This window comes from Microtus oregoni, unplaced genomic scaffold, assembly GCF_018167655.1.
Source record: "Microtus oregoni isolate MIOR12 unplaced genomic scaffold, Mior012 000040F_ref0000088, whole genome shotgun sequence".
NCBI classification, from domain to species: domain Eukaryota; kingdom Metazoa; phylum Chordata; class Mammalia; order Rodentia; family Cricetidae; genus Microtus; species Microtus oregoni.
The window spans coordinates 22,647,186-22,672,871 of record NW_024543207.1 but is presented as its reverse complement, the minus strand read 5'-3'; the positions used below and the strand labels follow the sequence as shown (position 1 = coordinate 22,672,871).

General features: G+C 42.3%; 1 protein-coding gene across 3 annotated transcripts; it reads left to right on the top strand.

Annotated features, from left to right (window-relative positions):
• Nucleotides 1-1,022: 1,022 nt before the first annotated feature.
• Nucleotides 1,023-18,072, top strand: Pdcd6 (programmed cell death 6). 3 transcript variants are annotated; one of them, XM_041632243.1, is made up of 6 exons: nucleotides 1,023-1,227; nucleotides 1,844-1,905; nucleotides 6,713-6,757; nucleotides 8,167-8,217; nucleotides 12,552-12,661; nucleotides 17,523-18,072. In XM_041632243.1, the coding sequence occupies exons 1-6, from the start codon at nucleotides 1,127-1,129 to the stop codon at nucleotides 17,619-17,621; spliced, it is 468 nt and encodes a 155-aa protein (XP_041488177.1). In that variant the 5' UTR covers nucleotides 1,023-1,126; the 3' UTR covers nucleotides 17,622-18,072. The 3 variants fall into 3 exon arrangements, with proteins under 3 accessions (XP_041488177.1, XP_041488176.1, XP_041488175.1); XM_041632242.1 differs by having other exon boundaries at nucleotides 1,026-1,227; nucleotides 8,167-8,319; XM_041632241.1 differs by having other exon boundaries at nucleotides 1,029-1,227; nucleotides 8,167-8,325.
• Nucleotides 18,073-25,686: the final 7,614 nt, after the last annotated feature.

Below are 25,686 nucleotides of genomic sequence, written 5' to 3'. Positions count from 1 at the left end.
AATGATTTATGGGAAATTTAATAAATGAATTCACTAAATCATGGAAGAGAAGCCACTTTAAAGAACTTTGTAGATTTTGAGGTAAATGCCAAACCTATGGAACAGTTTCTTTGAAGAATGGGAAAAAATCTCATGGACAAGAACAAGAAAAATGGGACAGGAAACAAAATGATACAGTTGGAAGTTGATCAGATCTATAGCTGTGCTCAATAATGGATGACTGTCCACATGGAAGAAAGTTTCAGGTGTACGAGGCAATAATCTTGGGCCTTGGGCTGTTCAGCCTTAGCAAGTCAACTAAAAACCCACAAAGATAACATAGCAGTTATGATGGTAAGTCGGTACAGCTGGAATAATCCCAGGGCAGAACTGGGATAACTGGGATAATCTTGAGCTCTGCACAGCACACAGATCTAGGTGGAAGGGTGGCCTGATAGAATCTGAATATGACAGGTTAGTAGTTGCCCCAGTGCTGTACATTTCCAACTCAGGGGCATCATAGAATTAGTATCCAAGATGAAGGAGGCAGCAACAAACCTGTTATCTAAGCACAGAAGTCCAAATAGAGGTCACAGTTAATGAAGCTTTTACCTCAGAACCAAACCTTACTAGGGCCATTCACAAATGAAGTCATACTCAGGGGATACTGAGGTTCAACCAATATAAGCAAGTGGGAAGGCGGGAGGGTGGTGTACAGACAGATGGATAAACTCCAGGGTGCCTAAAATGTCACTTTGAGTTTCTGCCGAGAACATCACGCAAGTTGGTGTACATCACGTTTGCACCAATATTTTATGCAAACATAACGGGAGGTCATCAACTCAAGTGAAGCTTTTCACCACTTCCCATTCCTGGTCGAGGCGTTGTGTACTATTGGGTTGGCCCCGCGGTCTGCTCTCTTTTGAACTCATCTAAGGCAGCTCCGGAACAAGACCGACACCTGGGCTGGGCAGGAGGGCGGGCCCGGCCCAGACGTTGCATGGCAACTAACCACGCCTGCCGGGTGACTCAAAGGCACGCGCTTCCGTTGTTCCCAGGAAGTTGTGGGCTCCTGGTCCTACCCGGGACGGAGGCGGAAGCACAGCGTTTGGAGCTGGGCCGCTTTACCGCTGTTCATCATCAGCCCATGGCGGCCTACTCCTACCGCCCAGGCCCGGGCGCAGGCCCTGGTCCTGCAGCTGGAGCTGCGCTGCCAGACCAGAGCTTCCTGTGGAACGTCTTCCAGAGGTGCATCCGGGGCCGCCCTGCTCCTCTGGCTCTTGGGCGGTCCTCGGTTTCCAGGGCCTACTTGCCGGTTCTCTCCTGCCTTCTTTTCCTCTGTCCTCCTTCGCAGCCCTTCCTACCCCAATCATCCCCGGCTTCCTCTCGTCTGCAGTGGCGCGAGGCTCAGGGTCATGTTGGCGGTTCCTTTCGCTCAGGGCTGAGGGGCGCAGACCAGCTGCCCTACAGGGGCGGGTGTGCTCGATACAGGAACAGGGCAAAAATCTTGAGTCAGAAAAATAGCATCAGTAAAAGGAGCTGGCTACTTAACTGCAGCGTATTCTGTCCCTGGTCGTCCTAATGAATTGCCTGATTGTCATCCCACTGACTCATAGTCAAGGAATGACTTATTTGTCCTAGAAAATCTTTACCTAATATGAAAAATATGAACTGGTGCAGGTTAAATTTAGACGGACTTGAAGAAAAAGTGTTCCTTAATCTCTGGCACACCTCAGCTGAGCTAAGAGAAAGGTCTGACCTTCATAACATTCCAGATCTAGTGTAAATTGGTAAAAATGATGTTTTAGCCATGTTTTATTTTTAATCATTAGCTTACCCGGTCTTTTTTTTTTTTTTTTCGTAGGGTTGATAAAGACAGGAGTGGAGTGATTTCAGACAATGAACTTCAGCAAGCATTATCCAATGGTGAGTTGAAGCCTGATCCATTTCCAGTAAGCAATTTCTTTAGTGGAATTTCCAAGTGTTGAGGTCCAGTCATTACCAGTATAAGGTAAAGGTGTTTCTAACCATCTGTGTCCACATTTCCTTGATTATCATTGTTGTCTTACCAAGCTCCAGAACAGATGTGTGTGAGCTTCAAAAAATGCTTTGTGAGAAATGGGAGCCACTGTGTAGGCTTTGGGGGAGAGGTAAGAAGGCTAGTTCTGTGACAGAGGTTCCTTAGTTATCCAGAAGGCCTTTGACCTACTTGGATAAATCAGTCTTAGCAACTCCTCTGAAGAGGATCACCTGAAAAATTGCCACAAGTAATTGTTTAGTTGTTGAACGGTTTCAAGATAATCCTTAAGTGATTTTGTGGAAATATATTTGCTGTAAGAATTTGGGAAATAGGTATGGCAAGTGCTATCAGCAGGATCATGGGGCGGTATTTATATAAATGTGAGGAACATTTTGTGTCCCAGCAGAATCAACAGGATTGTGGCCTTTGTATGGTGCTCTCCATGGAGTCTTGTTTTTGTTGGTGTCAGTGTCATTTATCTTTAGTAGTACCATTAGAGACTTTTTTTCTTTCAAAAATTACTTAATTTTAAGATTTATTTATTGGTGTGAATGTTTTACCTGCTTGATGTATGTGAACCAAGTGCTGCCCACAGAGGACAGACGAGGGCTGCTGATTCTCGAACTGGAATTACAGATGGTTGTGAGTCACCATGTAGTTGCTGAGAATCAAACCTGGGTCCTCTGCAATAGCAGCAAGTGCTTTAAACCCCTGAAGCTGTCTCTCCAGCTTCAACATTTTTCTTTCTTGACCTTGAACTGGCACTCCTCTTTCCTGCAAGTCCTTTAATACTGAGTGCTGGTTTATTCTGTACTGAGAAGAGAACCTAGAACTACATGCACAGTAGGTAAACATCTTACCAACAGAGTACACCCATAATCCTAGAGACATTTTTCTTATTCAATGTCATTTGTAATTCTTAAGGTGTGACTGTCTTTTCTAATGGAGGGACCTTGTTTCTCCCCAGGTGTGCTATATAAGCTTTGGAAGGGATTAGTTGTAACTCAAATTCTAGTTGGTCTTAATAATAAAAGCTCAGAGTCAGATATTAGGGGGTGAAAGCTGAAGGGTCAGAGAAGCAGAGTGGCAGCCACTAGAAAGTTTTCACCTCTATCATGTTCAGACCAAAAGGGTGATCCTGTCCTCAGACTGCATCCTCTGACTGCCTAGACTGCACTGTCTGGAGGGCTCCTGTCTCCTCCTGCCTTATGTTCCTTTCTCTGCTCAGCCTTACCACTCCTGTCTCTACCTACCTAGTGCTAGGATCACCTTTGTGTGAGCTCTGTTCTCTTTTAGACAGATTTGGTGTAGCCTCTGTCCCCAGTCCTGGGATTAAAGGTGTACCACCAGTCCATGGTCTCGAGTGGTTTAGCTATGCACTCTGATCTTCAGGCAAGCTTTATTTGTTAAACCACAAACAAAATGTCGCTATAGTTAGTTTCAAGATATTACGAAAAATCTAAAAGGCTCATTTTTATTATAATGGGGATCATTTTCCAGTAATTGATTGGACAAAGGGAGAAGGCAAGTGAGATGCTAGATAGTGTCTTGCAGCCTTGGCATCAATTAAAGGAAAGCCTTCTGCCGTCCACTTTTGCTAGGCATTCTTGTTTCATTTGTGTTTTCAGAGTGACCTTTAAACTGACCCCAGTTTTTATTACTAGGCTGTGGGGACCACAAGATGCTGTTATTGAGGGACCACTTTAAATCATGGTGGTTTTCTGTCGCCTAATGATATAATGATGCTGTATAAATTAACTACTGTATTGTAGTACAGGATTGGGGAAGTAGACTTGACAGGTTATCAGGGAAAAAGCTGTCTGCAGGAGTAGCCACACCCATGTGGTATGAAATACATCTTCCATGAAGAGAAGCAGGGGAGCCTAGGGTCCATAACAGCATGTAGGCAGAAAAATGGGTGCTTAGGGTTTGGCTCATGTGTGACCTACAACTGTTCAAACAAGGTAGAAAAACTCAAAGGCTTCAGAGTTAAAGGAACTGACAGCACCTCAGGTGTGAGGACAAAAAAATCACTGTCACCTGCTCTGTGAGGCTGTGAAAGAACTTAGAGTTTGTATTCATTGACAATCTGCTCTATTTCCAAATAATCAGAATACAGAAAATAAAGTAAATTTTAATTATGTTAGCTGAGAGGTAGAAAATAAGACAGTAAAGATGAAAGATTAAAAATAAGCCTTAAATTTGACTTCAAAATTTTTAGTAACTAATGTGAAGAGGAACATGTATTCAGTTAATATAATCTTGGTTTTTCTATGAAGCAAACAAAAACAGTCACTAAAACCTCTTGGAACACACAGACTATTCAGTTTGTGGACCTGTGTAAGGCCTTGCACACATGGGGCCAGTTCTTGTGCTCCCAAAATGAGCCAAGGACTTTTCCCTTTTTAGCTTGAGCACTGATTTCAAAGTGATTCTGACATGAATTAGGGTTTAGTGTCTTTCAGGCAACTGTTAAACTTCTTTCTCTCTTAAGTAGGCTTCTGTTCCTAAGGCTGGAGTTCTTATGACCTTACTTCTCCATAAAGGACCGGCCTTTTAATAATGGCAAATAAATGTTACTTTTAGTTTCAGGGGGAATAATTTTCAAACTTTAGCACTCTCTGGCTTTTAGATTATAATCTTCATAAAGAATGGCTACAGCTATATTGTGCTGGGGGCATTTATCATCAGATAGTTGCATCTGAGTTCTCACTACCCTTCTCAGAATTGCTGTTTTTGTGATTTAAACTATTTTGATTTCCAGTCAATCTTCTAGGATTGGTTTCCTGCTATATTAGGAAATTTAATTAGTATGTTATGGAAGGAATTGTGAAGTTAAACTAGCTTGGTTTCTCACTTCAGTTTAGTCGTCTCTAAGACCACTTGGTTGCTATGCAGTTGACACCATGCTAGGAGTGTTCATGGGTACACTGGGCCTCTGTGAGACTTGTTTACATGAGACTTGTTTACATGGAACAAGTATGGTCAGTGGACAGAAAGAACACAGAACAGGATTTGTTTTCTCATCTCTGCAACCACAGTAGCTGCTAGAAGCAACTCATGGAAAGAAATATTTGTTTTGGTTCACAGTTTGAGTTCAGTCCATCCAGAAGGGTAGGTTTTGGTGGGACAGAACTGTTCACTTCACGGCAGCTAGAGAGCCTAAAAGGGGAATGCTGATGTCCCCTTGTTTCTCTAGCTGTCTCCTTTTCCCCTTTCATTCTGTCTGGGCCCCATCCCAGGGCATAGTGCCACCTACATTCAGGGTAGGTCATTCCCTTAAATTAATTCCATCTGGACATACCCTCATACACATGGTACTATTATCTTATTAATCTCCTAGGTGATTGATTTTTAAATCCAATCAAGTTAACAGTGAAGATCAACTATCACAGGATTTCTCTTATGTTTATGAAATAATGTTGTAACAAATTTTTTTGGGACTTCTTGGTTATATATTAAAAATTAATTTTTCTCAAGCTCCTTTTTTGGTTTACTTGTTGATTAGTCTTTTGTGAAGTATATCCCAGGCTGACTTTAACTTAAACTTATTGCTTAGCTGAGGATGATTTTGAACTCCTGCTTCTACCTCCCAAGTGCTGGGATTATAGGCACTTGTCACCACACTCACCTCTTTTTAGTGCTTTTGAAGTAGATTTGATTTAGTGAATATATTAGTGATTTGAGATACATGTTTTGAAAACAGTCTTCTTTTTCTTTTTAAAAAAATTTCTTTTGGATATGTTTTTATCAATAGAGTTCTAGTTTAGGATAAAAAAAGAGCTGAGGGAAAGGGAAATCACACTTATATATAAGCAAGATGATCCACTGTAAAATTATTCAGTCACTATGTCTTTTCTCTACCACTGGCCTAGTTACATGGGTAACGATCTTTGTTGTCTTGTGTTGGTGCAGAGGGAGCTTGAGGTCTGCTTGTTGTTGTTTTGGGTTTTTTTGTTTGTTTGGGGTGTGTGTGTGTGTGTGTGTGTGTGTGTGTGGTTTTTTTGGTTTTTGATATAGGCTCTCACTATAGCCAAGGCTGGTCTCAACACTCCATCCTCCAGTCTATGCCTTCTGAGTACTGGCATCATTCATAGGCATGCACCATCATGTCTGACTTCTTTGCGTGGTGGTTTACAGCAAAGATGTGATTTGTGGCAGAGCATTATTTTCCTCTGGACAGCTAGAGCCTAGTGGCTAGTTACCCAAAAATGATAGACTCTCAGATTCAGGATAGTTGCCCTGCTGGTAGCCTGTGTATGAGTATGTCTCTCACTGATTCTAGGAGCCAATTCCTGGTTTTCCACCCAGTTATCCCTTGCTACTTTTACTCTTTGTTTCCTCTGCGTAAAGAGCTGTTATGGTGAGTCTTGTCCTAGAGAGTTGTTGAGCCTCAAAGTGGTCTTTGGGACACCGGACATAGCCTGGCATATCTGCTCTCCCCTGAAATTTGCACAACTGAAATTCTACAGAGAAACAGCATCCAGCCTCTGGTAATAACAAAAAGTTTAAACTTGGAAGTACAGAAGTGCTCAGGGCTCCTATAGGTTAAGGCAGCCAGATCTTCTGGTGTCTTGGGGAGCAGGCCCCTGCTTGTAACCTCTATTCCAGAGTAGGCTGCTGAGTCTCATGGACTGTCATGGGCCAGGCATCTAGAACATCTTACAAGTTTATCTTCTTTTGACTAATTGCCTTTATGTCATTTGTTTTCAGGTACTTGGACTCCGTTTAATCCAGTGACTGTTAGGTCAATCATTTGTAAGTATTCATGCAGACAGGCTGGGTGGTTGTTTCTGTGGGGCTTAGAAGCACCCTCAGTCATACTGAGTGGACTCCTAGGTTTCATCCTCCCTGCTTCTGCATTTCTAGATGTTTTCACTTGCTTGTTTATATTTACATCGTAGTCTATCCTTTCCAATGCTAGTTCTGAGGTTATAGATGTATAAAATTTCCACATTAGTTTTCTTTAAGCCTTATTTTGTTATTTTGATAGTATCTTTTAAAAAATTCATTTTTGTGACTTTTGTTTCTAAACTTTAAGAAATCCATTTACTTAAGAATTATATGTATGTTAGCTTATAACTACTTTACCTTGTGTTACTGATGACTTTGAAGTCTATAAAAAGGCAGTCTACATATAATAATTCTTTATGCTAAATTTCATACATGTAACTGATTTCCTTCATGGTTTAGTAATTTTTCTCTGTTTTGCAAGCTAGTGTTTGGTATTCAAAATGCATGTATCAAATGGGGCCTTTAATCTCAGCACTCAGGAGGCAGAGGCAGGCAGATCTCTGTGAGTTCTAGGCCAGTCTGGTCTACAGAGTTCCAGGACAGACTCCAAAGCTACACAGAGAAACCCTGTCTTGAAAAATGAAACAAACAAACCAAAAATAAAATAAAATAAAATGCATGTACCAAGGCCTGAGCTGGAGCTGAGTCATCCAGGAAGGATTCCCATCATTTCTTTCTTACCAGGATATGGATTATCAGTTTGGATTCTCCCTGTGTATTAGTTACTTATTAATTGCTATGATGAAACACCATGACTACAGCGACTTTTAGAAGAAAGGGTTTATTTGGGCTTACAGTTTCAGGAGGTTAAAGTTTATAATGGTGGGAAACAGCAGGCAGCAGGCCTGGGGTCATGGACACAAAATTGAGAGCTCACGTGGAGAACGAACTTAATAGGGTACTAGACTAGAGTATCTTCTAATTAAAACAAGCATTCTTGCCCTAGGAGAGAACTCCTCTGAACCTCCCTCTGAAGGTGCAACCTGGGCAGCAAGTAAAAGGGTTTACTCTGACTCAGGACTAGGAGCTAGGGTAATGAATACCATTTTCTTCTGATAAAGTGTTTTTTGTTTTCCAGAATTTTCTGAACTGTAAAGCATTTTTTCATAATTGTCTACCTTCTACACAGTTGTGAGTGTGTGTTCTGGTTGTCATTACTTAGGGGCTAGTGTTGGGTTACTGTCCGCCACACTCCCTCCACCTCAGGCAGGGATAACTAGACCTTTAGGAATCTAGTAATTTGTTCAACAAACTAACCTTCACTAGCCAGCTGGTGGCTCTGCCAGCACCTGCCCTAGCGGTTCTGTACTGTGGTCGTCTTTTCTGTTGAACATACAAACCTAATGTGTGTCTGTTGTTCCTCTGCATCTCAGCTATGTTTGACCGAGAAAACAAGGCTGGTGTGAACTTCAGTGAGTTTACAGGTGTGTGGAAATACATCACAGACTGGCAGAACGTCTTCCGTACCTATGACAGGGACAACTCTGGGATGATCGACAAGAATGAGCTCAAGCAAGCACTCTCAGGTTTTGGTAATTCACTTGTCTTAATTGTATAGCATATTTCATTTTGGAATATAGGAGTTCCTCAAGTTTTGTTTTACTTTGTTTAGTTTACTGATTTTTTTTAAATCCAGTCCATGTAAAATTTCTGTTTATGTTGTACAGGTTCATATTTTGATTCTATTTTTGTCATGAAGATTTATATGTGACATGAAGTCTTTCACACAGTGTTTCATCCAAAATGAGATAAGGGCTATGCAAATCATGTGTTTTTTGTGAAGTGAGATGGTGTCATTAGCAAAATTGAGAATGCGGCTTTTGGAACAATTTAAAGTAGAAAAATGGAAATACAGTGCTGTGGAGTAGTTGGCAGCTTCTATGTGGTGGTTTGTCAAAGTATGTGAACACAGTGATAAAATAACAGAAAGCTAATTCTGTAAAGAAAATCATCAGTTCATTCAAATTTTGCTTCAGTGGGAAATTACAAAGTATGTATGCCCATTCTCAAATGCATTTAGCGTGTGTGTGCTTGGTGTGGGCTTAGGCATGCAAAGTGTGGTGTGTTTCTCACAAATATTCATAGTACCTGCCCAGAGTATAATTAGAAGCTCCCAGATCTAGCCTTGAGTCTGAAAGAAAGCTGGGATTTACTTACAAAGAATCAGTGAAGTGTTTGCCTCTCATTACCTAGATTCGGATTTGGAACAGTTTCATGGAGTACTCTCTGTTCTTTTGCCCTTCCCAAGCTCTTCTGTGTTTTATTTTTTAAAAGGTTGTTAATAGATGTCATCTAGAAGTTTTATTAAAAAGTGAATTATAATCTAATGTATTGTAAATATCTTGAGTTTTACTTTTCTAAAGTATGTTACTTCCCACTTATGTGGATTATATAATTCTGCCTTTTCTCCTTCCAGCATGGTAATGACCACTGCTTTTCTTTAATCTTCTCTCTTCTCACTTTGTCCGTGGGGCCAGTTAGCAGCATAAGTGCCCTCCGTGTCTTGATCAGAATCTTCTATAGAGCCGGGCGGTGGTGGCGCACGCCTTTAATCCCAGCACTCGGGAGGCAGAGGCAGGCGGATCTCTGTGAGTTCGAGGCCAGCCTGGTCTACAAGAGCTAGTTCCAGGACAGGAACCAAAAGCTACGGAGAAACCCTGTCTCGAAAAAAAAAAAAAAAAAAGACCCAGAATCTTCTATAGGAGAGCATGTTTGTTCAGGGGCCAGCGGGCCATCTTGGGCAGTGCCACCATCTCTCTCAGCTTCCAAACATCTCTCAGCTCAACCCCTGTGAACTCTCCTGGTAGTTCTGCCATGGTTTCTCCTGTTTGTCCTGATGCATTTCTCTTAAGTGTTGAGGAAAAAGAAATGTATTTCTGTTTGCACACTAATTTGAGATATTTTTGGTGGCAGCTATTAGGAAGTTGGCTTTAGAAGCAAAAGTTCTTATTTTGGCTCCTGAAATGGTTATTGCTGTTGGGAAAACAGGACCTTATTAGAGAATAAGAGAATCTGTAGTGTTTCATGCTGACCCAGTGGTACCTGTGGTATCTAATGGGACACCTGGTGAGTCTAATGATTGTCTGTTCACGGAGACTATTGCTACTAAGTTCTGTGGCCAGGTACAGAGATCTGAATGGTCATGTACACTGCCCTGTAGGTGTGGCTTTTGTTACTTGTTAATTACTTCACCTGCAGTACAGCCATCTGTTCTGGTGGGCAGCACAGTTGGAGTGAATATTCCCTTATCCCAAACCCTCTAGGTCTTTGAGCATCCCCTTTTCCATGTAGCCTCTGGCAACTTATGTAGTTTGGGGTTTTGTTTGTTTGTTGTAATCATGAAAGTATAATGAACTTCCACTTACCTATATTTTCAGCCATGTTCAATAATCATGTTGCATTGCTTATCTCCTTTATCGTGAAGGCTTAGGCAAATCTGAAGCCTGTGGCATGACCTCCAAGTAATATGGTTGCTTACCATTGACTCATTTCACTAGGTTATTGGTTTATAAAATGCTTTGAGTGAGATAGGATTAGGCAAGGCCCACATAGAGTCTTTCTCATGCCATTTGCTGGTTGGAACAGAGGTTAGTGCCAGGCAAATCATCCCTGTATCCACTAGAGGTCACTAATTTCAGTCAGGCTGAGTGTGATTGCATTGGGATTCCTCAGGAAGCACAGGGCTATGTTGCTTCTGGTAGTGGAACTTCTTGTCCAGGTGCTCACTTCCTGGTGCTGACCAACCTGGCCACAGGTCAGTAGCCTGGACCAGTGGTGTAAATGGAGTTATTGTTCTGGTAGCGTCATACCTTCTATTAGTTTCTAGGTAGAAAAGGACTTTGTCTATCACCAAGGGTGTTGGCTGTTGGAAGTAGAAATAGAGTATTTCCATTCAGTGAGATTCTCACCTCTGGAGCTACAGAAGAACATTCCTGACACACTTAGGGCAGTGTTGGAAAGTAGATATGTCTCCATATTACTTTACTCACCCTTCAGCCTCTTGTGAGGGTATTGTACCTGGTCTATCCTGAGGTAGACAAGACTGACTCCAGGGCACTTTCCTGCTTGAGAATTATGATCTGATTTTGCTACTTGTGCAAGAGTGGAGGCCTCGAGGTGGCCTTTTCCTGTTAGATGGAAACAAGTTGGTGTGCATCCTGGCAGCCAGCAGGTTGGGTCTAATAATGTATCTCACTGGTCATCCTAACCAGACCTCAGGGTTGAGCAAGGAGCTCTTTAGTGGCCAGTTTGCTGCCAAATTTTAGCTCCTCTAGGGAGCGTTCTCTTTGTAGTTTACTTTGCTAGTCTGTCTGTCTTTTGTCTTTGCTTTCTCTACAAGAGTGCCAATGGTCAGAGAAATTTCAAGTTAATTCTAGCAGCAGTAGAGTTCCTTTCATGCTCAGACAAGAACTCTTATGTATTTGTTCTCGTTTCATTGTTTCTTTCCTTGTCCTTGCTCCGTTTTTAGAGGGTCAGGGCTTATCCAGGACTACTACCTCACATGCTATGTGTAAGGAAGTGAGGCATGGCAGAGTTTCCTTTGGGCTATTTCTTTCAGATTTAAATTAGAGGTCCTGTTTTCTGTTTGATCTGTAAGAAAGAGGGTTCCTGTAGCAGTTTCAATATCACACATTAGTTTAGGGTTCCAGAATATAAGTTCCTGTCCCCACTCCCTGCAATTGCTCTGGAAGGTGCTGTGAACATGTTTTTGTGTTTGAACATTTATAAGTATAATGGCTAAGTTTTATACAGTAATTAACTGTGAGATTCAGACAATAGGTGTACATATACTTACAAAGTTTCCAACAAGACTGAAAACCAGTAAAAATATTTTGGTACCTGGATTTTGTCTCCGGAATCAATAAGTATGCTACGGTCACACAGGTGACAAGGGAAGGAAGCAGATGAGGAGTGTCCTCCTTAAACATGGCCTTTGGTCATGTCTGTATGTCTGGTGTGTCCACACATTTTCACATCTGACATCCCCTACTAAAGACCTTTTCAAACTCACTGAAAATTTGGAAATGGAATTATAATGCCAGGTGATCTTTCATTGATCCTGAACTTCAATGAGGCTGATTATCTGTACTCTCAGAAACTTAGAATCATATTGCGTAAGACACATTATTGACTCTAACCTTCACGAGGCTAATTAGCTGCATTTTCAGAACCCTGATCCGAAGTGAACTAGTTTGTGTAGGAGTCCCTGTCAGTTAACTTCTTTCTTTATGTTGACACACATGTAACTAGAACTTTCAGTGATAATTTATTTTAGCTTTAGGATCTTTTAATGATGAGTGACCAAGAACAGTAAGTCACTGAGAACATTCATGTCTAGATGAGTTGATAGAGTGAGGTCTCCACTGGGTTCAGGAATACCAAGTCTCACTGCCTTGTGGGTGTTTTCTTAGGCACAAGCAGAATGAGTACAGTTAGTAACATAAACCAGAGAGATCATAGGAAGCAAGACAGCAAGCAGTACATTCTGTTACTACTCAGACTTGCGAGTTGGTACTGGTGCATAAGATCACTTCACACTTCTGACAACATATTTATTTCAGAAAATTGTATTTAAGTAGCATACTTAGTTTCCAGAGTGCCTTTCAATAAATTTGTACTTTTTTTCTCTCTCTTGTATTCCCATCTAATCACTGTTTGATCTGAAGGGTTTTAGAAAGGAGAAGTTAGGCAGTAAAAAGTATAAATCATGCTTTATTCTTCTCCTAGCCTATCTTGACTCTTTTCTTCCCTCTCCAAGGCTACCGGCTCTCTGATCAGTTCCATGACATCCTCATCCGCAAATTTGACAGACAAGGACGAGGGCAGATCGCATTTGATGACTTCATCCAGGGCTGCATTGTCTTGCAGGTGACCAAGCAACTTCATATGGGTTTGCTGTGACATCAGGGGTGGGGGCGGGCAGGAATGGAGTGACCATCAGAGTGAGTACTTCCCTTCTGTGTAAGGTTTGGTGATAGAAAAAAAATTTTTTTAACCCTTGGAACTAGGATCATTTGCCTTGCTGTGATGTTTCAGACGTTGTCCCCTATTGATGTCACAGCTGTTATGGCATTGTAACATAAGACATTGCGTTTTTATGGTAAAGCTGGTATGATGAACCTTGGTACTAGTCATAAGTAAGTCTAACAATATGTTAGTATATAGTACATAATTTTTGGCAAAATACTTGTCTTATATAATTGAAATAATGTGTAATACTATACTTTTATTTTGGGAAACAAGGTCTCTATACCTCTGGCTGGCTTTAAGTTCACTATGTAGTCTGTGCTGGCTTTGAACTCGCCCTTTAAAATAATAGAATTATAGCAGTTAACCATATACTTTACTTTTTATCACTACAGTATATATACTTTCTACTTGCTAAAGTCTAGAGATACAATGTAGAATTTTGGAATATATTCTCAGTGTTGTTCTAGTTCAAAGAAAGTCAGTAAAGGTGCACCTCCTCTTATTGAACTGCTGGTTACAATACACCATGGTTTCTTTAAAAATGAATTTGAAGACCTAGAGGGATGACTTGGCAGTAAACACACTCACTGGTCTTCTAGATGATCCAGGTTTGATTCCCAGTACCCACATGGTAGCTAACAACCATCTGTGACTCTGGTTCCAGAGATTCCAATATCTTCTGGCCTCCATGGGCAGTGAGTGTACATGGTGTACAGACATACATTCTGGCATATACAAATAAAATAAAAATAAGCCAGTTTGGATGTTCACCTTCCTAGATGTGGACGGAGGTGGGAGGACCTTGGACTTTCCACAGGGCAGGGAACTCTGACTGCTCTTTGGACTGGAGAGGGAGGGGGAGAGGAGTGAGGGGAGGAGGAGAAGGGTGGGAGGAAGGGGAGGGAAATGGGAGGCTGGGAGGAGGCGGAAACTTTCATTTTTCCTTTTCTCAATAAAAAAAAAAAAACATTTAAAAATTTAAAAAAAAAAGCCGGGCGGTGGTGGCGCACGCCTTTAATCCCAGCACTCGGGAGGCAGAGGCAGGCGGATCTCTGTGAGTTCGAGACCAGCCTGGTCTACAAGAGCTAGTTCCAGGACAGGCTCCAAAACCACACAGAAACCCTGACTCGAAAAACCAAAAAAAAAAAAAAAAAAAAAAAAAAAAAAATTTAAAAAAAAAGTAAATCATTCTGGGCCAAGTATGGTGTAGGCCTATAATCCTAGCTTCCAGGAGCCTAAAGTAATAAGATTCATGAGTTCTAAGCAAGCCTGGCTACGTAACAATACCCTGTCTTAAATAAACAACCAAAAAGATCTTGACACATTGCCTCCTCCTGTTCTTCTTGCTATTGGAGAATTGGTCTATTGGTATTCAAGCCTCAAGTCTCTGAAAGAGACTACTTCTGCCTCTACTCTCAGTTCCCGTGAGGTTAGGGAAGCTTACAGTGTAAGAAGATATTTGATGTGAAATCTCACAGACTGTGTCTGAATTATTATACTTTTAGAGTTTGCATTTGAGAGTGAAGTTCTGATCCTTGTATTTCTGAATATGCAAAGTGTTAGGAATATTTCCTAACCGAGCTCTCTGACGACCCAAAAATTCCCAATCAAACCAAATCAAACCAAGCCAAATTAAGAAATATCCAGGTTTAATGGAAGATCTGCGCTCTCGGGTGGCCCCGAGGGGGAAACCAGGAAGCCGCAGGAACACGACCCCCGGGAGGAAGAAAGGGGGACCACGTGTTCTTCTTTTGGGGGATCACTTAAGTACCCTGGGGAGTGGTGGGTGGGGTCAGGACTGGCCTGCTGGGATTTGAAGTCCAGACCAGGCCTGGGGGCTGAGATAGATGCTAGGGACTGGGGCCTAGGTTCCCAACCTAACACAAAGGTTTGAGGCTTTTTCTCAACCTCCTGGGTAGCCTAGTCAAGTCCAGAAGAAGCTCTCCATTCTTAACACCCTGTACTCTGTTGCTATTGTCTCCTTTGGGGTGGGGTGGGGTGGGGTAGGCAGCCAGTTTCTTGGATCAGTTTTACCTTTGAAAAATGACTGGAAGTGCTAGAAAGGTGGAGAATCTGAAAGGAAAGAGAACAATGTGCGGTGTAGGTAAAAGTTTCCTCAGAAACATGTTTCTTTTTTCTAAAATGCCCAGACTGGCGTTGATTTTTTTTCTCTATGTAGCTGAGAGTAGTCTTTCTGCCTCTACCTCCCAAGTTCTGGGATTATAGGCTTGAACCAGCACTCTGGGTAATTCATTATTCTTTGTATTTTGTTTTATGGCACTGGGATTGAAATCAGAGCCTTGCACAGGATAGGCAGATTTACTCTTTTCTATAGTCATTTGTCACTGATAGAGACACATGTTCTGGAGGATATGTTATTAGATGAAGTTATTGTGCAAACATGACTGTGCTTATACATATCTGGATGACAGAACCTTGTTATACATGTGAACTGTATGGTAGATCCACTGTGTTACCTTTCTTTCTCTTACTGTTAAAAAAAAAACATAAATCAATTGGAAATAAGATATAGGTTCACAATTTTAGAGGTTTTAGTCCAGACCTGGCCTGTTTCTGTGGGAGTTTATGGCAGACAGAAGAGACAATACTCCTTTTGTGGACACACCACTAGTGGCCTAATTTCTTCCCACTAGGCACTATTTCCCTAATGTACTATGTGCATTTAGACAGAGTTTTGTAAACAGAGATTGTGTTTTTGTTTCCCGGACTCTCAGACCTGAATAATCACGCAGAAACTCTGTTAGTTACAACGCTGTTTGACCAATGGTTCAGATGTATTCTAGCTAGCTTTATTCATTATCCAATAAAAGCAACACATATACAGAAGGACATCCCATATCATCTCCCCTTTTCTGTCTAACTAAAAAGAAAAGTTAACTTTAACATAGTAAAATTAACATAGTATAGAACATATAACATAGTATAGAACATAGTAAAATTTAACATTGTATAGAACAGTATCAAGCAAGAATTAGAATATTTAGTCCATTTACATTTGGCAAATTAAGAAAAATTCTCTATCTATCCTACCTTTGTGAGTCTAAAGTTTTATATCAAATTTATTTTTATCATAACTAAGGAAAACTATAATTATAACTATCTAGTCTTCAACTCCATCAAAGACCCCAGAAGGATATAATATTACCTATGTAAACAGAAAGTGCGTTATATGCAACTTCCAAAGCTTTAGAATTGATAGAGACATCTTGCTGCCTGAACAGTAACCCAAAGTTCTTCTGTAACATTAGGGCATCCATCTTCAGCCTACAGGCCAATAATATCTGGTAGACTTTTCAGTGAAGCAGGACATTTGAAGATCTGTTTTGCCTGTAATGGCAAAGTTCATTAATTGCTTTCTTCCTTTTAAAATGAAAATAAACATTTATAAACAATAATTTAGGAAATTTGGGCATAGTTTTCTCCAAATTGCTCCTGCTCTTTGTTGGGCGAAGTATTTTTAGGGTTCATGGAGACCTTTTGGGAGTCTTATTCCATCAAACGATGCATGGGCCTTTTTAGCAAATATTTAAGATTTAGATAGTAGTGTCTTATAGTCCACCACTGACCAACACATAGTTTTGTGGCCATGTGACTGTAGTTCGTTTTACGGATAATACTATTTTCTGGAGAGTGGGGAACATTAAGACACGCTCTTGTAATGTAGCCCAGGATGATCTCAATGCTGAGATTCAAGTCTGTGCCACCACCTGACCTTCTTTTTCATTAAAACAAAACAACAACAAAAAACCCCACTCATGTCTAAAGTAGGAGGTAGACCATGAACTGTTGAGTCTTGATGTGCTGGAGCTGTTGATTTCTGTTAACACATAGAATTCCCCTTTAATCCCAGCACTCAGGAGGCAGAGGCAGGCGGATCTCTGGGAGTTCGAGGCCAGCCTGGTCTATAAGAGCTAGTTCCGGGACAGGCACCAAAAAAGCTACAGAGAAACCCTGTCTCGAAAAACCAAAAAAAGAATTCCCTTGTGTCTGTTTTTGTTTTGTTTTTAGAAATATTGAGAACATACTTAAGGTCTTCGTAAGTTTATTCAAAATTGTCATGCACATAACCTAGTCTTACAAAATACGGTTGGAATCTGGGCATGGTAGCACCGTGCTTTTAATCCCAGTCCCCAACACTCTAGAGGCAAAGGCAGGTGGATGAATCTCTGAGTTCAAGAGCAGTCTGGTCTGCAGACCTAGTCCCAGGCCAGCTAGGGTTACATAGTGGGAGGGACCCTGTCTCAAAAACATAAAATAGCAACAAAATAAATGGAATAGAATGGTCTTGTTCATCTACCTCTGACCTGTCTGGGTCCAAAGTCTGCTGAAGGGGAGGTGGGCTGGGAAGGCTGAGCCCTGCATAATGCTTATACATTACATGTAGTTAACTCTTCCCCCACTGCACCCTTCCACACATGTGCCCTTAGGGCATATAATTGAGGTCCAAACTGTAGTGTCTCTGTCCTGGGCTGCCCAGACCAGGTTCATGAGATGGTTGTGAAATGTGAAGAAGGGCCTGTGTGGTATATAGTTGTGTAGATCTGCCATCCTTTGTTGCCCACAGAGGCACTGATTAGAGGTGCTCAAGACTACACCCGTGCTTTCCTGTGTGAATGCCATGCACTCTCCTTCTAAGAAGTAAGGGAAATGCTTTGCTTCTGAGATTGGGTCCTGGAGTGTCTTTTATCTAAGTGCACTGTTCTGTGTAGTAAATTCTCAATGTCTATGCTTCTCCCAGAGGTTGACAGACATATTCAGACGCTATGACACGGATCAGGACGGCTGGATCCAGGTGTCTTATGAGCAGTATCTCTCCATGGTCTTCAGCATCGTATAACCAGGCCCTGTGAACAGCAAGCACAACATGCAAAAAGACTGGAAATGCCAAATCTCTTACCTGTGATAAAACAGGGCACAAGTGCAGTTAGATGCTGTTCTTCCCTAGGGTGTATAATTGATACTTGGGGACCTGGCTGTACATATGTGAATAACCTGGTTAGTGATTCTGTAGTGGCACCCTAGCTACACTGTTAGAATACTAACCTTGGATTTGCTGACTAAATGTGCCATGAGGTGAAACTTAATAATGGCTCGGGATTTCTGCTCTCAAACTATCATGTTCTTTTCTGGATGTCTCTAATTCTGTAGTTGAAATGCTTTTATTAGCCAATAGAATTTTAAAATAATATGAAACCTGCACAGAGGCTTTTCATGTGCCTTACTTTTTTAAAAAAGTGTTTATGTATTCATTGGACTATGTAACATAAGCAATAAAGTGATGATACAGACTGGTTGCCTACTTTTGGCGTTTTTTCTTTTTAATCAAACAGGTGGAAGAGATGTACCCATTGTTGATGCTCTAGTTGGCAGGGTGAACCTGGGAGAGTGGGGCCTAAAGTGAGGTGGACTAAAGTCTCATGCAATAGTCAACTTTATTAATTATCAGACAATTTATCAGACACTCTGAGGGTCAAGAATCACAAGAGTAAGGTGTTTAATCACAAGGACAAGCCACATGTGGAAAAACATATTTTCCATGGAGGCATATAAATAATAACTGCTGAAGTAAAGTCACCTTTGCCACACCTGGGAGGAGCACAAAAACACATTTCAAGAACAACTCTGTTTTGAAGAAACTGAGGTCACAAAACTCTTGTCTGGTTTTCTCACCAGCACTCAGAATTCATTCTTCTACTATGTTCCAACATATATGTCTCTAAATTCACAGTCTCACATGTACTTTCCTACATGAAATTATGTCCAACAGACAAGCAGGATAGATGGGCTAGGAAGATGAGATTTAACCAATCAGAGATAAGAACCAAGTTACATTACCTTACACCAGCTCTGGGGTTAGGAACCCCTTCATGTCCTCTACTTGTCAACTCTGCTTAAAGGAAGTAGGTTATGCTTTAGGAGGGATAGAGGTATTAAGACAATTGGATAGATGTCAGAGATGAGAATCCATAGAGATCTATCCGTGTTTCTGGCCAAGGATGGCCCTGGGAGTTTGTATCCTGTGCTATCTGGTTTATAAGACCACAGAGGGATGGGACTATATTCTGTGGTGGCAGAGTTGTGTTGCCCCATTATGGGAGTCTCCGGATGTGCTCTGAGGATCCATCCCTGTCGGTCATCTCCCAGACATTGACCCACACTAGCAAATGACTCAAGGTCAGCCAATACACAATGAAGCCCATGATTCAGTAATGTAGGGTGCCTCCATCTATGTAAAGGCTACTACCTGGACTCATCTTCCACTTCTAGCCACCAGTCATGACTGCTCCCTCCCAGCTCTGCATCCATCCTCTTACAGCCTCAGCTGGCAGAACCATAATGCTTCTGCACTCACCTGTTCATGTTCATATGGCACCAAATATGAGGACCACATGTCTAAGTACTTGCATTGCACATCTGAGCATTTTCATGGCCTACCTTAGTGCATGAATTGCTTACTTGAGTACCTGTATGTGGTTGAATGTAATTGGGCCTCATAATCTCAGGGAGCGGCACTATTGGGTGTGGTTTTGTTGGAGTGGGTATGGCCTTGTTAAAGGAAGTGTGTCACTGTGGGGAGGACTTTGAGGTTTCCTATGCTCGGGATACCACCCAGTGTCTCAGTTGACTTCCTGTTGCCTGCAGGAACACTCAGTTCCGGCACTGCATCTACCTGTACGTCACCATGCTCCCTGCCATGATGATAATGGACTGGAACTCTGAGTGAGCTATCCTAATTAAATGTTTTCTTTAAAAGTGTTGCTGTGGTCATGGTGTTTCTTCACAGCAATGAAAACCCTAACTAAGAAACTATCACACTTCTGAATACCTGCACCAATAATATACCTTAGGTCCTGCTACATAATCCTGTGCCCCCACACCATACAACTGAGAAACTGCTCTACACATCTGAGTATCTGGTCCCTATAATTGAGTATCTGTACTGTATATCTGAGGACCCACCCATAGACACCTGAGGATCTGCTACACACATCTGAGTACTTGCACCACCTGAGAATTCACACAGCATATTTGAGCACCTGCTTTATATGCCTGAGTACTTCTACTGTACACCTGAAAGCCTGCCCCAAACCTGTACTGCACTCCTGAGTTTCTACATCACATAATCTTTGCATAACCTTTACTACATGCCTGAGAACCTGCTCTGCCCATCTGGGTATCTGCACCTCACATGAGAATGGAGTGCCTTGATTGCACATATGTAAGCTTATGCCACACACCTGGGAGTGTGCCACACCCAAGAATGAAGTGCCTGTGCCACATATCTGGGTGTGCCTGTGTCATAACCCTGAGTAGAGTACCTGCCAGGGTCCAGTGCTGTCATTAGTAAGGCCTGAGTTTGGATTCTTGACCTGAGCTGGGTATGATTTGGCTTGGTCACTTTCAGAAATTCAAACTAGCCTGGACTTAGGGTTCCAGCTGAGGTGGGTAGAGTGACAAGTGGGCTGGAGACTGTGGGGTGGAGACTTCGCTGCTCTTTCAAAGGCCAGGGAAGGAAGTGGCTCATGGGGTTTAGGAGGGTCAATGGCAAAGCAGGTGTCCACCTTACAAGAAGCAGTGCTTTGTTCTCCTAGTCCACCAAACTGCCCAGCACAGACTCCATCCAGCCTTTAGCAGAGAAAGCAAGAAAGCCTGTTGTAGGAAAACTGTTGAATGTTTATCTTCTGTACCCCCATGGGTTTGCTCAGCCTAGCCACATGGGGGCAGTGCAGTCACATCACGACGGGCCCTGCCCATCCAGGGCATTTGCAGAAGCAACAGGAGTCCTAGGGCTGGCTAAAGTGGGTATCTGGAGGGAATTTCCTGCAGGTTTGTATCCTTTGCTACTTCTTGTTCATTCAGAACTGGTTGTTAGGTTATGGTGAATGGACAGCTGATGAGCAAAGGATGAGTGAGGAGCTGGCCATCGTGTTGACAAAGCCCTGCTAAGAGGAGGCAGCCTTAGAAAGGAGAGATCAGGGTATCTATCCTCCGGCCATGCTGACCAGCCATACAAACCAGTCATAATAGACACATGATTAAACACTATACAACTTTGCATGGTAAGAAACTACTTCAGACTCTGGAGCTGTCACTTGGATTCAAACTTCAGAAGATCGTACATGAAGAATGGTTAAGTTTGTCTATTCCTCCAGATGGGATAGTTAGCACTCTGGTGATAAGAAGTAGATGTTAACCTATAACTATTTTTATTAATAGTAGGAAATATGTCTTTTTCTCCCCTCTACTCATTGTAAAGATTGGGAATACCATCATGTCCCCAAGGACATACTGGACACGCCAGGTCTATGTCTTACAAGAAGGAATTTCTTTTTAAACCTAATACCCATGACCTTTGGAAAGTTACTTGTCCCTTTCACATCCTGGCAGTTTAGTTAAACCAATGCCTAGTCTAGCCGGGGGTCCTGTAGAAAATCCCACCTCTCGTGCCACAAACTCTTGGGTGTGCAGATTGGGGGACTGCCATTGCCACACTGCCCCACCACCACCACCTTACACCGCATGCAGATGAGCAGCCTGGCAGGGTCTGGGTGGCTCTGGCTTGCCTTGGTTTTAGCACTTGTTGCTGCGATGAGCCTCACTCCCCGCTGTGGCTCCTGGCACCGCCACCACCTACAGCATCCTCCTTGGCCTCACAACATCCAGTGAACAATCATTTAGGGAATTTGGACGCTTTTTTTGTTGTTGTTGTTGTTCTGTTTTGTTTTTTTTTTTAACTACTTTCTGCTGTTAGTTGGGTAAAGTAATTTTTTAGAAGGGTAATCACAGCAATCTTTTGGGGGAATCTTGGTCCATAAAACCATATTAATCTAGAAGGATTTCACAGGTCCTCAACTTCTGTGGAAACAAAAGCAGAACCTCTTTTCCAAAGCAACAGATCCTTAGACCCAAATTTTAAAGTTAGGATACCTTTCTCAGCAATTCCCAGAATCAAATGTCTCTCTGTAATCCAGATTCTCCTTGTACATTTTATCTTTTTGATACCTTTAATTCACCCTCCCACCTCCTCTTTATTATTTTTCTGCTGACCAGTCTTTCAGAAGGCGACCCTCAGAGTGTCTCTAGTTCCCAATCTCAACTGTGCCTTCTGTGGTGCCTGCATCATGCGGAATTGCTATCAAGCAAGAGTCTGGGATGAAAAAACATATAAACACACACCCATCTTCAATTTATCCTCACTATTCCTGAGAATGATCTCTCAGGGATCCCTAGTTTCTGATCTTGCTGGGGCCTCCACTTGTAATACAATGTTTGCTCTACATGCTGTGTGCTACAGTATGGTTTGCAAGTCGGGCAAGGGGTTGGAGATTGAAACACACACACACACAGACAGACATGGGTAATGCCAAGAATGTCCCAAGAATGCTCCCTCTGTTGTGTCCCAGGGCAGCTTATATATGGTCTCCTTGACTAATGGCCACACCCTAACTCTTAACTGCAGGCCCACCAGAAACCACTCTCCTGCCATCAGGAACTCCTGAGGGTCTCGTGCTCAAAGCGACTGTAAAACCAATTGTTTGCTCAGAGCCGCTGAAAGCATAGGAAAACAAGTTGTTTACTCCAGTAGGCAGGGGGTCAGAGGATATTTAGGGTCTTGGGGCTCCACAGTCCCCAACAACTATGGACCAAGCATTCAAATATAGGAGTCTATAGTGTCACTTTCTTTTTAAGTTAAATTTATTTATTTATTTATTTTTACATCCTGACCACAGTTTCCCCTCCCTTTCTTTCTCCCATTTCCTCTCTCCACCTCCCCTCCCCATATCCACTCCTCTTCTGTTTTTGTTCAGAAAGGAGCAGGTTCTAACAAGATATGGCATATCAAGTTGCAGTAGGACTAAGCACCTCCCCCTTGTAGTAAGGCTGAGCAAAGCAACCCAGTATGAGGTTCCCAAAAGCCAGCCAAAGCATTAAAAACATCCTCTGTTCCCACTATCAGGAGTCCCACAGAAGACCAAGCTATACAACTGTCACATATATGTAGAAGGCCTAGGTCAGTTCCATGCAGTTGCTCTGACTGTTGATTCAGACTCTATGAGCTCTTATGAGCCCAGGTTAGTTGTTTCTGTGGGTTTGCTTATGATGTCCTTGACCCCTCTGGCTCCTACAATTTTGCTTTTTTGACCTTCAGGTTGAACCCCAATTTCCATTTCTGAGTTTTTATTAATCATGCTCGAACAGGAAGGCTGCTTGTTTGTCCCAGCTGCCCAGAACTGAAATAATCACACAGAAACCATATTCATTAAAACACTGCATGGCCCATTAGCTCTATCTTTTTATTGACTAACTCTTATATTAATTTAAGCCATTTCTATTAATCTGTATATTGCCACGTGGCAGTGGCTTACTGGCAAAGATTCAGCATGGCTGACTTTGGTGGCTCCATTGTGTCTCTCCCTGACTCCACCCTTTTCCTCCCAGCATTCAGTTTTGTCTTCCCCACCTACCTATGTTCTGCCCCATCAACAGGCCAAGGCAGTTTCTTTATTCATTAATGAAAGCAACAAATAGACCGAAGGACCTCCTACATGAACCAACAACTCTGAGATTAAGAGTCTTATACTCTACCAACTGAGCTAGCTGGGCCAAGATGCACTCCTGGTGGGTGGACATGGACCTCACATGCCTGTGGCTGGGGCTTCTGCTTCTGCTGCCCGTTGTGGCCACCCTGGATTTCTGATACCACCACCAGGAAGTAATGAAGGCATAAAGAGGGTTGCCCAGAACTATAGTTCAGTCGTGAACTTGTGCAGCATCAGGAAATCTGTGAGCGGTAGAAACCTATGGATTCTCATTGTGGGGCAGTCTCCAAAGGAACACAGAGTTAGAATTCCAGAGTTCAGATACATGGCTAATACACCTGGGGATGAGGCGTGGAATGAGAATTGCTGATCCACCTGATCGATATCACAGGAAAGATGCCAAAATCACACATCTAATTAATAGCACTCAGATCCACATCATGCTTCCATGAACCCAGATGGATTTGAAGTTGTCAAGAAATGCAGCAATTATTCAGTATCAGAAGGGAAAATTACGATTGTGACCTGAACAGAAACTTCCCTGATATTAACTAAAGGTAATGAAACATATTCATAGCATACAGAGGAGAAATCCACATCATGTAAGTACAGACTAGTCCCTGTGTCCAGGAAACACTGCTGAGGAATCCAGAGTCATCTTGATGTGGAATACCCTAAGAGTTAGGGCTTCCAACACAGGGTGCTCTATTTGCTGTGTTCCTGGTTTTAAAGGTAGTACTTTCTTTTGAAGGGTTATCTCTACAGAGACTTGAGACTGTGAGAACATCTAAGATTGATGACCTATACCCTGAAGGTATCAAGGACCAAATGTTCTGCTGTACTTGGTAAAGACATCCTCAATTTTTATTCCAGTTATTCCAGGAATCAATAGTGAAGCTCCGCTTCCTGTTGGTTCTGAGGAGACAAAGTAAGTGCGGTGGGACTTGTATTTGTCTTGAGATATAAAGGTTGTCTTCCCACAAAAGAGGAGTGAAGCTCTTTCTGTAAAGTTCCAAAGGTCCTGAAAGTGACAGCAAAGCCCGAATTCTTAGGGTACCTATGAATGCCAGTTCCCTGATCAACAGGCTGTGTATAGCAGAACCTCTCTCTGCCTCTTCATTACACCTGCAGTTCTGTTTGCTCCAGATTATCAAAAAACACTGCACGCCTGTTAACAAAGCTATACAAGAATCACAAACATCTTGAAAATTTAAAAGAAGAAAAATGAAGTTTACTGTAACCTCACTTCTAGCAAACCAAAATTTTCTATGCATAGTTTACATTACCAAAAAGCATATCAAGATAATAATCAATGATTAAAAACATGGTAGTGTATCTGCACATTGTTTGATGCCCAAATCCAAATAGGAATACATTTACTCAGTCCCTGTTCCTGAGCCTATGTTTTCTGTCAGGCAGAGATGTTTACAGAATCGAGAACAGAATAGAGCTATCCCAAATCCCCAGATTTGTTGGTGGAACTCACAAACTAGAAGATGTTAGCTGTTTAGTTTCAGAGCTGTGCATGGAAAAGACAAGGTACCTTTCGCCTCTGTGCTCTCAGGACCAGTCCCTTGCGAGATTCTAGAAAATGCCTTCTGACCAAGCAGCTGGTGCGGGGCAGGGAGCAAACAAGGGTAACGGGGAACGTGACTGAATGGACAGTGACATTAAGGTGTGTCCCAGGAACTGGAAACACGGGCAGAGTCAAAATCAGGACTGGTTGCCTAAATGGAAGGCGGGATGAGGACTAGAACATGGAGGGCCGATTGCCCACATGAGAGCTTCAGAGACTCCATGAAAGGTACCTTGAGCTTGTTAGCAGGAGTCCTGATACCTAGGCCGGGCAGGACAACAGAACAGGTACGTTTAAGGGCTGAACCTAACCATGTGATGTCCTGAAAAGCTTCAGATGAGAATGTGCCCCCCAAAGGACCCCAATGTGTCTAATATGTCTCTTAGGTAAGTTCTGTGTCAGAAAGAAACAAACTAATATTTTATACTTCGTTAAGTATAAAAATACTGCATTTTTAATCTTTTTGATTCTCCAAACAACTGCATAGATCAGGCTAGGAGGATCACATTAAATCCAGGTTACCTATTCTGATCTCATTCTCTGACCCTAGGGTCCAAGGAGCCCCAACCCACAACTCTGCAACGTGGAGGAGACTACTTGGATCTCCTCATGCCCAGGTGAAATTTGGTGCACAAACTGGGAATTTGAGAGGCCCAGGGTAAGATCACATATAGGCACAAAGACCTCGGAGGATCGCGTGGACTCAAAGGGCAGGCGGTGCCACTCTATCCAGGCAGTCAGACCTGGGAACTCCTGATATTCAAAGGACACGGGGCAGATAGAGC

Coding starts and splice junctions, on each gene's coding strand:
- Pdcd6 (XM_041632241.1), top strand. CDS start 1,127: ATGGCGGCCTACTCCTACCGCCCAGGCCCGGGCGCAGGCCCTGGTCCT. Junction 6,758..8,166: donor GACTGTTAGGTCAATCATTT/GTAAGTATTCAT, acceptor TCTGCATCTCAG/CTATGTTTGACCGAGAAAAC. Junction 12,662..17,522: donor AGGGCTGCATTGTCTTGCAG/GTGACCAAGCAA, acceptor TGCTTCTCCCAG/AGGTTGACAGACATATTCAG.